The sequence below is a fragment of the Chrysemys picta genome, chromosome 1 (assembly GCF_011386835.1).
Source record: "Chrysemys picta bellii isolate R12L10 chromosome 1, ASM1138683v2, whole genome shotgun sequence".
Classification (NCBI taxonomy): Eukaryota; Metazoa; Chordata; order Testudines; family Emydidae; genus Chrysemys; species Chrysemys picta.
In genome coordinates, this window is record NC_088791.1 from 39,296,876 (window position 1) to 39,311,780 (window position 14,905).

General features: G+C 39.4%; 1 protein-coding gene across 5 annotated transcripts in view; it reads right to left on the minus strand.

The window, feature by feature from the left end:
• Positions 1 to 235: 235 nt before the first annotated feature.
• The window catches only part of MLC1 (modulator of VRAC current 1), a 39,066-nt gene continuing 24,396 nt past the window's right edge, over positions 236 to 14,905 (minus strand). For all 5 annotated transcript variants that reach the window (XM_065555094.1, XM_005286101.5, XM_042844255.2 and 2 more), the window contains 7 exons: positions 12,626 to 12,727; positions 9,597 to 9,668; positions 8,998 to 9,114; positions 7,738 to 7,794; positions 6,532 to 6,654; positions 5,528 to 5,695; positions 236 to 1,231 (listed from right to left, as the gene is read on the minus strand). In XM_065555094.1, coding sequence (XP_065411166.1) covers positions 1,157 to 1,231; positions 5,528 to 5,695; positions 6,532 to 6,654; positions 7,738 to 7,794; positions 8,998 to 9,114; positions 9,597 to 9,668; positions 12,626 to 12,727 — 714 coding nt within the window. In that variant the 3' untranslated portion in view covers positions 236 to 1,156. The remainder of the gene's footprint in view (positions 1,232 to 5,527; positions 5,696 to 6,531; positions 6,655 to 7,737; positions 7,795 to 8,997; positions 9,115 to 9,596; positions 9,669 to 12,625; positions 12,728 to 14,905) is intronic.

Genomic DNA, 14,905 nt, shown 5'->3' on the forward strand with positions numbered 1-14,905 from the left:
GCTTGCAGTGTGCCCTTAACATCAACTAATTTGGATTATTTCGGACTAAAGGAGGGAATGAATTCCAAAGTCTAGGGCCCGTCATGGAAAATGCCCTGTCAGCAGGGAAAATGCCTCTCAAGCCAAAGGGTCTCCAGTTGTCATGGAAATGCTTGTGCTGTCACAAATCCATGTGACTTTGAGATAGATATATGAGAAAGTAGGAGGAATAGATAGGACTTTGAGGGATAAACACTTCATTTAAACATGATTTATTTTATAATTATCAAAGGTTGTTAGCAAAATAAAAATATGAAAAGGGGAAAAAATCACTTTTAGGAAGGATACATTTTCATATGTGAAAGAGCAAACAGATTCCAGTGAAACAAGGCATTCAGCCCAGCAGTCATCCCACATAATATTATTTGTTTTGTTTTTTCATTCTGATTAAGTTACAGGATGAGTCAAAAGATTTATAGATTTTGTGCCAAGCACTTAGAGTTTCGTGACTTTTCAAGGCTGATAACAACTAAGGGTTGTTTCTCCTTTTTCACAGTCCATAAATTTGTTACAGAAAAATATTTTAAAGAATTGTACGTTTTCGTCTATGCAAACTGGACTTCAATCCACATCTAGACTCCTTGTGATAAAGACCTTTATTTTATACAAAGTACTGAGATGCAAAACACCTTTACAACTCCTACAAAAGTGAAGTATAAGCAAAAATATCAATTATGACCTGTACTCATAACTTTACAAAAGCATTTATCAGTTATATTGACTGCATAATTGCAGTTATATTAGCCTTTTGCAAACAAATGAGACCTACTGTGTATTGCCATATTTATTTAAAAAATCATATCTCCATAACCCATAAGTAATTTATGACCTTGTTTCCAAAGGGATCTTTTAAAGCAACAGAACACTAAACATTTAGATACTATCAGCAACCTAACATCAAATAATATTCTTACACAAAAGATAAAGTTGCATTAAGAAATTTCACCTATATATTTCAAATTTATTAGAAAGGTACAGTATTTAGCTTGAAAATAAATTTTGTTATTCCTTGGTCCCTACAGCTGGAGCTATAGCACTGTCTACAAACTGCTACGGTTAAGAAGCTTTAAATCTAACAGTTGATTTATTGTATTCTATTCTACTTGCTGAATCCACCTTACTGAGCCATCTGTACCACAACAGCTTTCCAGGCTTTGTCTTTGTCAAAATCCTTTATGGTATTATTGGAAACCTAGAGGCAAACAGGTTTCAAACAGTGTTTTAGTTAATGATTAAAGCAAGTAAATATGCAGGAGAACACAGAAATAAGAATGTGGGCTGATTTATTAAAACTTATCATAAAAATGTTTTCTATTTTGCATTTAATTAGTGGCTTTCATCCTGAAGAATCCTAAAACACTTCAGAAATCATAACCATACAGCATCACTGAAGTGAAGCCACCCTAGGGTCAAGTGCATCAACTCACTGATGCACAACACATTGCCAAGAATGGCCAATATGGAAATTCTGGCTAAGGACACTGGGACAAATCCCTGTTTTTACAGAAGTGCCATAGGATCTTTAATATCCATGCACACAGATTCCAAAGCCAGAAGGATCCATTGTGATATTTAATCTGACCTCATATAACATAGGCCATAGAACTTCCCCAGAATAATTTCTTTTGAACTTGAGTATATATTTTTTAAAAAATCCAATTTTGATTTAAAAATTGCCAGTGATGGAAATCCACCACAACCCTTGGTAAATTGTTCCAATGGCTAATTACCCTCATTGTTAAATGTTTACATCTTATTTCCAGTCTGAATTTGTCTACCTTCAACTTTCGGCCATTGGATCCTGTTATACCTGTTATACCTTTGTCTTCTAGATTGAAGAGCCCCTATCAAATATCAAATATTGATCCCCATGTAGGTACTTACAGACTGTTGTCAAGTAGCTTTTTGTTAAGCTAATAGACTGAGCTATTTTAGTCTATCACTATAAGGCATGTTTGCTAATCCTTTAATCATTCTCATGGCTCTTCTTTGAACCCTCTCCAATTTATCAACATCCTTCCTGACTTTTGGATACCAGAACTGGACACAATATTCCAGCAGCGGTCACACCAGTGCTAAAAACAGAGGTAAAATAACCTCTCTACCTTTACTCAAGACTTCCCTGTTTATGATCATATTAGCCTTTTTGGCCACAGCATTGCACTGGGTGCTCATGTTTAGCTGATTATTAACCATGACCCCCAAATCTTTTTCAGAGTCACTGCTTCCTAGGATAGAGTCCCCCGTCCTGTAAGTATGGTCTACATTCTTTGTTCCTAGATGTATACGTTTACATTTAGCCGTATTAAAATACATATTGGTTGTATATGCCCAGTTTACCGAGCAATCCTGATTGCTCTGTATCAGTGACCTGACCTTTTCATTATTCACCGCTCCCCCCAATTTTTGTGTTATCTGCAAACTTTATCAGTGATGATTTTATGTTTTCTTCCAGGTCATTATTAAAAATGTTAAATAAAGTAGGGCCAGGAGTCGATCCACGAAGGAACCCACTAGAAACACCAGCTCAGTGTTGATTCCCTGTTTACAATTACATTGAGATATATGTTAACCAGTTTTCAATACATTTAATATGTGCCATAGTAATTTTTTATTATTTTAGTTTTTTAATCAAAATGTTATGTGGGTACCAAGTCAAATAATTTACAGAAGTCTAAGTATATTACATCAGCACTGTTACCTTTATCAACCAAACTTGTCATCTCATAAAAAAAAACATATCAAGTTAGTTTGACAGGATCTATTTGCCATAAACCTATGTTGATTGGCTTTAATTATACTACCATCCTTTAATTCATAAAGTAGGACTTTGGTTTTTAAGATTTCAGCTGAAAACCCTACACAAAGAAGTAAACACTTTGAAGCAGGGCTTGTTCTGTGTTTGTACAGCACCTAGCACAACGGGGCCCTGATCCACGACTGAGGCTCTTAGGTGCTATTGCAATACAAATAATAATAACTATAAAAGACAACTCAGTTTTACCTCATTTGAAAAGATGATGAAGCTTACTCAGCCTGGCTGGGATTCAAATGTATTGTTCCAGGGAATTTAGGAATATTAATTCATATATATATAATATGATTATATGCTGTATTTTGAAAGTTTTGCAATATATATATATGTAGTTATTTTTGCAATAGATAGATATAGATAGATACAACATTTTCAAAATAAAATCACTGAATAATCTGACATTTTAAAAATATCAATCAAAACAGGTTATAGGTATTATGAAAAGTTCTAAACATCTTCTGTCTTTAACATTTTTCTTAAAAAAAAATTTTTTTTTTCTAAAAAAGAATCAATAAGCACTTCAGTGCTGCCTCCTGCAGCTGATATGGGGAACAAATCACAGCTTCAAAGCTGCCACATGTACTAGGTAGGTAGACTGGGAAGTGGCAGTGTTCCACTGGACCAGAAGTGGGTGCTGCTGAGTGAAGTGTTAACAGCTATAAAAAAAAGAGCACAGTCCTTAGTGTTTGGAAGACCTGAATGGAGGTTGGACTTGGATAGAGACATTTTTAATTCCGATGGCTGTGCTTGTGTTTGTATCCAGGGAGGCTGCTCTCCAAGAGACCAAGCAGCAGTAACTTTAAATCAGTTCAGCCACGGTGAAACCTCTGTGTTGTTGACCACCTTAGAAGTTGCTTGTGAACTAGACATTCAGGGAGTACTGCATGTGCTGAACACATGCTCCAAAATATGGAGTAAGATATCCACTGTATTAATTACTTAAAGCACACACAGTGGAGCCCAAGTCCCGGTCACATCATACTGAGGAGGACAAGAACATTGTCAAGAATTTAGTAGACTTGCTGGCTGCAGCTGAATAGGAAGTGCTCCCCTGGCTTCAGGACATGACCAGCTGTTAGCCATTGTCGAGCCTATCTTTGGGTGAAGGTCAGCTCTGGCAGGGGAAGGTGTGTCACAAGGATGGCCCTTTAAGGGGAGTTAGATGCCCAGCCAACCTCAGCTGCAAGGAGGTGCTTTGGAGGTGGCAGTGCCCCTTCTACACTATCCTTCAGAGAATGCCACATTAGAGGCTTCAGTAGGAACCTGCAGCATGTAATTAATAATAAAACATCTTTATTAATGAAATAGCTATTACCTATTTTATGCATAATGGGTCAGATCTCATTTATTCAGGAAAATATACCTCACTGAGCCAACAAAGTTATCAGATGAGGAGTTCAGCAGACCTTAGACAAACTTCAGAGCTTGCAGAATCCAATGGGACTCATCATATTACACTCACCATACACATTTATTTGTTCTCCAAAAAGGCTTGTATGTATATAGTCCTTCTACACTAATTTTGTATTAGCACCAAATTCTCATAAATATATTGGCTCACTCTTAATTCTACTAAGTCCCGATATATTTCCATAATATTTTTTTCTGAATAGAAACAGCCAGCAAAAGAGGACATTTATCTGTTTCTTTTAAATTAGTTTAATTAATTTGCTTGTGAAAGGTGCCAAATGGACAAAATTGAAGATTACTGTACATTTCCCCAGAACTGATACAGGACTAGAAATGCAGTTCAAGATTCCTCACACTGTTTAATATCCTCAACCCTAACCTTGAGTGACCAGAGCGTAGATTTAGTCACAGCCTGATTTGATCCTTGGCTTCTTTGCTGATACTTCCAACAAGGGTCCCAGTAGGTGGGTTTTTGGTTGTTGGGTTTTTTTGTTTGGTTTGGGGTTCTTTTGGCTGGCACACTTGTCTGCTAGGAACCTACCAAGGGTAGCAGTGGATTCTCCATCACTGGCAATCTTAAAATCAAGGTTGGATGTTTTTCTAAAAGATATTCTCTAATTCAAACACAGCTATCGGACTTGAAGCAGGAATTAACTCAGAGAAGTCCTATGGCCTGTGTTATGCAGATCAGACTAGATGATCACAAAGGTCTTTTCTGGTCTTAAAATCTATGAAGGTCACACGGAAAATCTATGACCTAGGCAGGAATATATCCCAGATCTTGATCTTAGTAATGGGCTTCAATCTCAAGGCCTTTCTTCCTCTCAAGCAAACAGCTGGCCTTACCCACAGAAGAAATGTGCAGGACTGGTGGCTAGAAATAACAAGCATTTTACTTATAAACTGAACAGTTCATTCTGGAAGTAACTGAGAAACAATAAACCTGGAACCCAGCAAAAAAATTTTACAGTCACTCTTCATAAGTGTTACCACTCTTTAAGGGTTCCGTGTCCCATTACCAGTCTGTTATACACAGAATATCTCAAGTCAACTAAGAAAACTATTACTGTACTGAGTATCCTAATTTAACCAGGAAAATAAATCATTCAGGGTGAAATTCAGCCTTAGCATGAATAAATACATCCCTTACATTTTTAAAGGGCAATTTTTGGTGATAATTGGGAATAAATTGCTCAAATTTTACAGAAAATCATTCACAAACTATAGATATTATAAAATTATAGTCAGATATTAGACGCTTACCTCCATTGTTCTGTACTCCTGTTTATTAATCTGTGGCATTGCCCAAGATGAATCATGCAGCTTCATTTTTGTCTTGTAACTTACACACTGGATGACAGTGCCAATGGTAAGCATTGCCTGAATTAACAGCATCAGCATCAGAAGTAACAGAAGTATATCATAAGATTGCTAAAAATAAAAATGTATACAAGTTGTTAGGTATTTAACTATCATACCTGTCTTTTCTGCCTTCTCTCACTTCATATTTTCTGGAGTTCTCCCACAGTTTACATGTCTCAGTATGACACCTTATTTTTTCTCTAGCTGACTGATCAAACACTTCGTTGTTTTGGAAAACTAAACTGCATTGAAAAGTCTTGAACAGAGTTGGGTGAAATTTGTTAGTTTTAGTTTGGTGTAAATCATTCACTTTCTATTCACATATCTTTGAGTACCTGGGCATGAAGCCCTCAGGAAACTTGAGCTGGTGCAGAGTGTAGTAGTACATTTCCTCAGCAACACAGGCTACTGGGATCTACAAACTCTATTAATTTTTCCCCAAACCAAGCTTTGAATGAATCCAAGTGTTTACAGGTGAACATTTAGCACTCTATCCCACTGTGCCACTTACTGGTAGGCATCCTAGGAAATGAGTTGAAAGTTTAGAACTTTGAAGTTTGTTAGCCACAATTTTATGAACACTTGCTGAGCTGTTATGGAAAAGTTCTATGGAATTTAAATAAAAAATAATTACCTTCTTATAGGTTATTTTTAACCATTCTATAGAATTTGATGGAGAACTATAACCCTGTTATAGTCTTCTATAGGATGGTTCAAAATAACTATAGAAAGGATAGTTTTAGGATGTTATATAAGTTTTTAGAGTAATTTCCAGAACATTTTAGTCATTCTCCGTAATACAGCTCTCTATATTCTTATGATACATAACTCATAATACTCTTTATTTACTCCATCTGAATTGCTAATTGATGGATGCTAATTTTTCAAAAGAGTAAAATACGTACTTTAACTCCTGGTGGATAATTTTTAAAGATGTCAATAACTCGCATGATACTGAAGGATAAGTATCCAGAAGCAGTGAACAACAATGGAGAAGTGACACTGCTTATGGCAATCAGGACCTCAACCTAGTTAAAACAAGATATTAAACTTTAAATTAAGATGTTAAACTTGTGTTAAAGAAATAAAAATAAGAGCAAATAACATTGGTTCTTGATTCCACTTCTGTCTGCAGCAAGTGTAATGGGAGTGTGTGGTAAAAATATATAGAAAGGGCCCAATCTGCAAGCCACCCATGCTCAGATCTCTCCTCTAAGTATGTACAGAAGCAGGAATTCAAATAAATGAATATTCACTATGGAGGCTAAATGCTACTAGCTAAGAACTCTATTGCTTTGTAGTACATTTAAACTCATTTCCATTCAAAGTTCAAGAGGGTTGTTGTATTGTTTTGTTCTGTTTTGAATATGTCTTTCAAGTACAGGCAGAGGAAACAAAAATGGATTAGGAGGGCTAGCATGGAAGGGACACTATTATTTTTTTCATTTACATGAAACAGTGAGAATTACAGCCAAACATTATCACTGAGCTATCCCTCCCCCCCATGCGCGCTATACATGCTAAATAACTAAACCAACAGATTTTGGTGGTTTCAGGTAAGTTTCCTTATGATAATAATAGGCTGGTTTTCATTCAAAGATAATTCTGTAGGGTCAAATTCTGTTTCAATTACTGCCGTAGATCACTACCGTCTTAAGTGTGGCTGCATGGGTCTAACTGAGAACAGAATTTGGACTACTAGCTGTTTGGTGAGGCAGACCCATTTTGTGCCCCTGCTGACTCTCCTTACCATCTCTGTAGTAATGTCCACAACTTCCCCTGAAATATCCAGTACAAATAAATATTTTGTACATTTTAATCAATTAAAAATCTATTTTGTTTAATGGTATATCGCATGAGGAAAGCCAACTGAACTCTATTTTAGTACAATTAACTTTATAAGTACAGAGCCAAGCACTCCATTAGCCTCCTTTCTAACAGTATTAATTGAGTATTCCAAGGACCCCTGACATCTATTTTGTTATATTTAGTATATAACTTTTTATGGTCACTTTACCATGAACATATATTAGTTGTATGATTATCACCAAAGGACTTTATTCATAATATTCCATTATAGCACAATATCTGAACATTGCACATATACTTACCAGACATTTACTTGGATATTCAGCAGCTACATGACTTGCAATGGCACTTGGAAAGCACTGAAAAGAACACCAAGACATTAGAAAACATTAAGAATTAGCTCCTCAGCTGGTGTAAATTGGCATAGCTTCATTGACTGCAGTGGAGCTACATTGATTTACACTAGCTGAGAATTGGGTCCTCAGTTTGCTCCAAATAATGTGAAATTTTGTTATAAAGTTATAATTTTGTATAACACTGTATAGGCAATATTTATGGTACACCTCAACCCTGATATAACGCTGTCCTTGGGAGCCAAAAAATTTTACCGTGTTGTAGGTGAAACCGCATTATATCGAACTTGCTTTGATCTGCCAGAGTGTGCAGCCGCTCCCCCCCCCCCCCCCCGGAGCACTGCTTTACCGTGTTATATCCGAATTCATGTTATATCGGGTCGTGTTATATCAGGGTAGATGTGTACTAATTTAATGGGAAGAAAAATTACCTCAAAAACTTTATTGCCATTAATGGAGTGTTCTGTACTACTAAACTATACCTATCAAGATGAGACTATTACCCACGTAGCCTAAGTCAGTAGGTCTTCGATGTGCTAACATCCTACTGAGCTTGAATTTAGCACGCTAAAGGATTCTGGGTGAATTCACCCGGGGACTGGTGTCCCCCTCCATTTTGTGCTGAGGAGATTGCCAACCACCGGATCCATGTAAGCATGGACCCAGTGGCTTCTCCATTACCTGTCCCCTCAGTGGAATGGAGGCTTGCACAGTTACCCCCTTATGAATCTTCTTCTCCTATCTGCAGCTCTCATTATGTTGTTATCATCATGAAGGGTTTTACACGGAGATGAATGTTCACCACCAATTATTAGCAGGTTCAAGTATGTAATTGGGACAGCCATTTAATCAAGATGATAGGCTGACAATGGCATCCTAAGGATTTCATTGTAGTGAAATTCAACCCAGATCTTAATTTTGCAGACCGAAAGATGGTATTTTAAAAACATAGACCTGTTTAGTAAAAAATAACCCTTTAATAGCCTTATTTTATTGCTGATTTCAATGGGAATTTTACCTAAGTAAGGCACTTACATTCTAATACAGTGTTGTAAATCAAAAAGCAGGCATGTTAGATAATCTAGCACAATCGTTAAAAAGCATTAATTTTTTGTAAGGCAGTGATTGAAAATTAATTTGAGAGCCAAATAAACATCAGGCTTAGAGAGACAATGTATAAAAAGCTACATTTAATAGTGTAGTACTTACAGCCACTAAAATCCAAAAGAATGTTACTGAAAGGTATGGACCTGAGACTAACACATCCATATTCAAAGCAATTATTCCACCAAATACTGCAGAAATTCCAATAATCACTTCAATTACCTGAAAAAATTAGAGCACCAAAATAATTAGCAATGAATTTGACTACGTTTTTACAGTCATTTCAGTTGTGTAGGTAGGATGTCTCATAGATGTTAATGGATGCATTTATGACATGAGAAATGTTTGAGGCCAATACTACACTCATGAAAGACTACGGCAAAGCTTCCATTAGTTAAAATGGGAGTAGGACTGAACCCATTCTACATGTTTACAATTTTATTCAGTGTTTCCAATCAAAAATAAATTGTCATGTCTACAATTGTTTCTTATTTAATCATCAAGTAGACTTTTCCTTCCTGTTTAGGACAGTTGGAATTTATCTTGCAACATCCACGTGTATCTCATGTTCATGTTGCCATATTATAACAAGCCTGTTCCTGAAGCTATTACACACAGAACTCTCACAGGCTTTAAAGGAGTTCAGTACATGAAAAGATGAGAGAATAAATTCATATATCTCAAGAAAACAAAGCTTTTCTTACTGAATAGGATTTCAGAATTCGAGTAGGAAAGCTGACATCATTCAAAATGCTGGTACTGTCATATACGGTACTCTAAAGGTAAAAAAGAAACATAATCTGAAAGAAGTATGCAGTTTAATAAGGGCCAGGTTGTGGCTTGACTCTACACAGTATAAGGGGCAGTCAGACGTATCCCCCCAATCACTTGTGAAGTCTGCCTACAGCTTGACTATAAGGTTGTGGGGAAGAGCAGGTGTTGCATGCCCTGTTCCCAGGGAATGAGTAGAGCATTGGTTCCACCCCCTAACACACTGGCCACAGCAGATGATCAAAAGGGAAGTAAGGGTCAGCAGCAAATTTCCTCCCCCTGGGAGCAAGTGGGGAGCAGGGAAGGAATCATAGCTCTCTGAATCACAATTGCTTTCTATAGGATCTCAGGAGACCCAAAAAGCACAAACTAGTCCAATGTAAGCATTGTCAATACAACATATTAAGTTTTATATGTGGACACAAAGCATTTTTTTCTGAGAGGGAGAAATTTTCTATATCCTTCACTGAACCATAAATATTTCATATTTTCCCCTACTTTGTATTCTCATCTTTGAGGCTCATATATTTCCATCATTACTAATGAAGGCCCTAAATTGTAATGGAATCCACTCAGAAAACATGAGACCCCACTCCTTATCATATTAGGGCCAGAGTAAGCCACTCCTTCTCATGTAGTGCAGAACCTTCCTACACAAAGTAGTCCCAAAAGGTGGAAGAATCCAGCCCTTATACAGTTTCTGTTAAGTAATGGAAGACATTCATTCTCACTCATCCCATTTTCCCTCTGGGACTGAGTGTGCTGCCCTCACAGCAGTTTCAGCCTTTACTGGCATAGTTAGAGTGGAAATCAAGCCACAGTTTGCTACATAGCTTTGCATATCAAACAGCATTACCACTGGATTACAAAATGGCATAGATACAGGGCCAGTTTCCCACAGTGCAGCCCATTTGCACTACTACAGTGTTGCAAAAGGGCCATAAACTTGTCAGATTCCCCAGACAAGGATTCTACCAGTGTGGGATAGCTATCTCTTATGCCAGCACCTCACCCACCGCAGTTCATGGTACAGGAAGCATCTGTGGGTGTTTGCTTCATTCTGGGAAGAAGCATGTGCTATTGCAGAAATCATATAAGGTGGGATATTGAAAAGTGCCTATGTCACTTAGGAGCACAAGTGTCATTGACTTTCTAAGTCACTTAAGGTGGTTTTGAAAATCCCACCCACAGCCCCAAATCCTGCACCCAGCACTCAGCCCATGCTACCCATGTTAATACTGGGGAACTCTGCATAGGCAATGTGGGAAGGAATCTACCCTCTTCCTCACGCCTCGGAACAGCAGCAAAGCTTTGCACATATGCATGCCTGAAGGACAGGGAATAGCTCAGAGTATCTGCACAATTATGGTGTCTTTCAACCACCCTACCTGTCTACTGTCAAAAGTGTCCCAATGGAGTTACGCTCTACAAAAAGCAAGGAATATGGGTGCCCTGCATGAGCTCATGGTATCCTGACCATGGTGCACAGTACAGTTATATATCAGAGGGGTAGCCGTGTTAGTCTGAATCTGTAAAAAGCAACAGAGGGTCCTATGGCACCTTTAAGACTAACAGAAGTATTGGGAGCATAAGTGGGTAAGAACCTCACTTCTTCAGATGCAAGATGCAAGTACAGTTATAGTAGTCACACTTTGCACATGGCCCTCTGGCACCTTTGGAGATGGGAGAAAATTTGGGCATCATTATATTACAGTAGACGCTCATTAGTAGCAACATATTGGTGCCCTTTTGCTGTTGCTCCTAAGCTGTTAGGGGAGTGTCATCTGACCAAAAGTGTTTGAAGAGTTAAGAGTGTTTCAGAAGGGGTGTGGCAGCTATGTTTTGGAGATGGGGCAGGATTGGAGACCCCAAGTTTTGGGGGAATGGGCAGGAGCACCCTGTGTTTGGCCTGGGAGCCCCCAGTTTGCAAAATGTCTGAGTGAGCCTAGCTGCCGGGGAAAGGCTGAGGATGCTTCTTCTGGCAGCTTCATGCCCCACTCTGGCAAGGGCTGGCTGGCTGGCTGGGAGGAGTGTGGAGGTGGCTCCTAGCACAGACAGCGGAGACAGGAGCAGGGAAGCGGACAGGCCAGTGCCCTGGGGAGGGAGGTCCCCCGAACCCTCACTGCAAAACAGCACACCCACACCCTGCCACTGGCAACCAAGATGGAGGGGACATCTCAGTGCATGGGGGGGCTCCCCCATATGTCCCACTTCAAAACAGCAACCCCCTGCCGCTGCCTGTAAGCCAGATGCTGAAGACAGGAGGAGGAAACCTTTCAGCTGTGCCTCTGCTGCTCCCCTGACTCCAGCTTCCCCCCCCGAAAAATCCCTTCTCTTCCAGATCCTCTCCCCAACCTCCCACTATGTATGCTCTCCATGCAGGCTCTGTCAGGCAGGGCAAGTGGACGAGACTCTGTGCCCTGGAGCTGCACTGAAGGGTCAGGAGGGGAGTGGAATGATGCAGTTTGGGGCAGAGGGGGAACACCTTATCTGCCCCCCATCTCCACCCCTGGATGTGACATCACAACAGGGATGGTTTAGTTGGGAATTGGTCCTGCTTTGAGCAGGGGGTTGGACTGGATGACTTCCTGAGGTCCCTTCCAGCCCTGATATTCTATGATTCTATGAACGTCACAAATGTTGCTCTTATGTGGCGTCTATGTTACTGTTACCAAGTAGACAAGTCACAGTAGGGGAGTTCCCAGGGGAAATATTGCTTTTAAGCGGCGGTTGTTCTTGCAAGGTGTTGCTGCAAACAAGTGTCTCCTGTACCTTGATTTCTCTTATTTATTGTTCTGAATCAATTACACAATTAAATATAAAATTATTATATAAAGATGAAGTCACTAGAACTTAGTCAACATAATGAAAGAAGGGGAGAAGTGACCTGTTTAAACACACATGCTTAAGAAAACAAACAAAAATTAAATTAACAAATTGTAGTTCTTAAGGGAAAACCTACTTTCTTCCTCCTACAGCAGTCTTCATTAGACCTAGCTGAAATGATCACAGTAGTTGCCATGAAGATTTCCAGCAGAATTAGCAGAATCAAGTTGAAATTTATCTGCCAACAGAAACCCATATCAAACTGCATTAAATAAGTAATATTAAAAAACGTAACTGTGTCTATACAATTTTAGCAAACTGTTAATCCATGATTAATAAGTTCCTATGGTTCTTTCATGTCAGTCGTGCTTTCTAAATGATCAAAGTTATACCTTGTCTCGGACATATAGCTTGCATACCATGCTTCTTGAAGAAAATCAGAACAGGCAGATTTCAGAGGCCTTCTTTTGGGCACTGAAATTGATCTTCCTCACTGTGTCATGTTTAGGTCTAGGCATATTGTGATCCTTGACACATTTAGCTTCTAGAGAAAGTGGCAGCACAAAGAACAACAAAATAATAAAGATACTATTTGGCTGAAGTATCAACTTCATATTTTAAAAGAGATATTTCTAAACTTTAGAAGAAATCCTCACCGAAACTACCACCTGCCTCTGTAAATGCTACATCTGGCTACGGAGGGTTTCAAATCTTATAATGTTTTAGGAAAGGATTTTGGAACCACATGAATTCACTCCTCATGATCCTCCTCTGTGGCTGAGGAGCATGCAGTGCCACTTGGAGAAAGGGGGTAGGTAACAAACGTGACAAAGCCACCTTTGCAGTTGACAGATCCTGGGCCAGTTATCCACAAGACTGTTGTCCCAGGATAAATCAGAGCTGCCTGAAGGTGTGTCTAACTTGTATTGGCTGCCAATGGTCCAAAAAGACTGATATCGCACCCAGAGAGTGCCAGGATGCAGGGAGATCCCAGTCACATACCCTTTTTCTTGGCCACACTTCTTATGTTAACAGCTGAGGAAGAATGTGGTAGTGCAGGCAAATTCTTTAGATATGTTTACACAGTAAAGACAAACCTGTGGCTGGCCCGTGCCAGCTGACTCGGGCTCGTGGAGTTCGGGCTGCGGGGCTGTTTCGTTGCTATGAAAACTTCCAGGCTCAGGCTGGAACCTGAACTCTGGGATCCTCCAATCCCACAGGGTGCTAGACACCAGGCTCCATCCCAAGCCCAGAAATTTACACAGCAATGAAATAGTCCTGCAGCCTGAACACTGCGAGCCCAAGTCAGCTAGCACAGGCCAGCCATGGCTGTCTAGTTTCTGTGTAGACATGCCCTTTGTCACCAGAAGATTCCCATTCGCTGGGGTGATCCACAAATGGCTGGCTACGCTAACTCCAGGGCTATTTTGCACTGGGGAAGCACCACAAAGCAGCCACAGCACAGCCTGGGATTGGCCCACATACGGTATTTATTTTAACATTTACAACATTTTTTTAAAAGTTATCTGTGAAGATGAGTAACATTGCTGAAGAATAACAAAGGCCCTCCACAGATGGTGTTGCTTTAAGTCATAAAGTGCTTTGAATTAAACAGAGATTTAATATTTATGAGTCCAATATCCTCCAAATTATTAGCAATAAACCCATGTCAGACCTAATGACTAATAGTTCCCTGTGCGGTTTCCATGAGCCATATAATGAATCATCAGAGAGATATTATAATGGTTATGAAATGGGCAAGTAGAGAGGCTAGAATAAACTATTTGTCTCACGTACGGAAGTCTCTTTGCACTACATAGCCAGTGCAAAGCAGCCGTTAAGGTGGCATAGCTGGCCTTGAGAGGATCACTCCAGTGTAAGGAGATCCTCCAGTAGTATAGAATCACCCTAGCAACCATAGATCAGCCTGGTGCACAGCCAGTCCAGGATCAGAGAAGCACAAAAATCCACACCTACAGCTGAGGATCTGGGCCACAGAATCAATATGCAATTTATCTGTTTTCAGATGTCTTGGAAAAGTATGACAAATCAGCCAAAGATGTCTTGTGATTGTCTATAGAATTTGGCAAATAGGAAATTACATTTGTTTGGGTTATAAATTTACCTCTCTCTAACTTCTACATGTTTCTAAATTTCTAACACTATACCCAAATTCCACCTCCCCCCCCCTCACCATACACACACACACTGTGTTTTAATCTGCACTGAAGTCTCTGAGGTGGCAGTATGGTTGAGTGGATAGAGCACTAGCCTGAGGGATGTGGGCTCAATTCTGAGCTCTACCACTGGCCTGTTGGTTGACCGTGGATAATTCACTCCCCCTTTCTGTGCCTCAGTTTTCCCTTCTGTAAAATGGGGATTATGACACCTCCTTTGTAAAGTGCTTTTAGATATA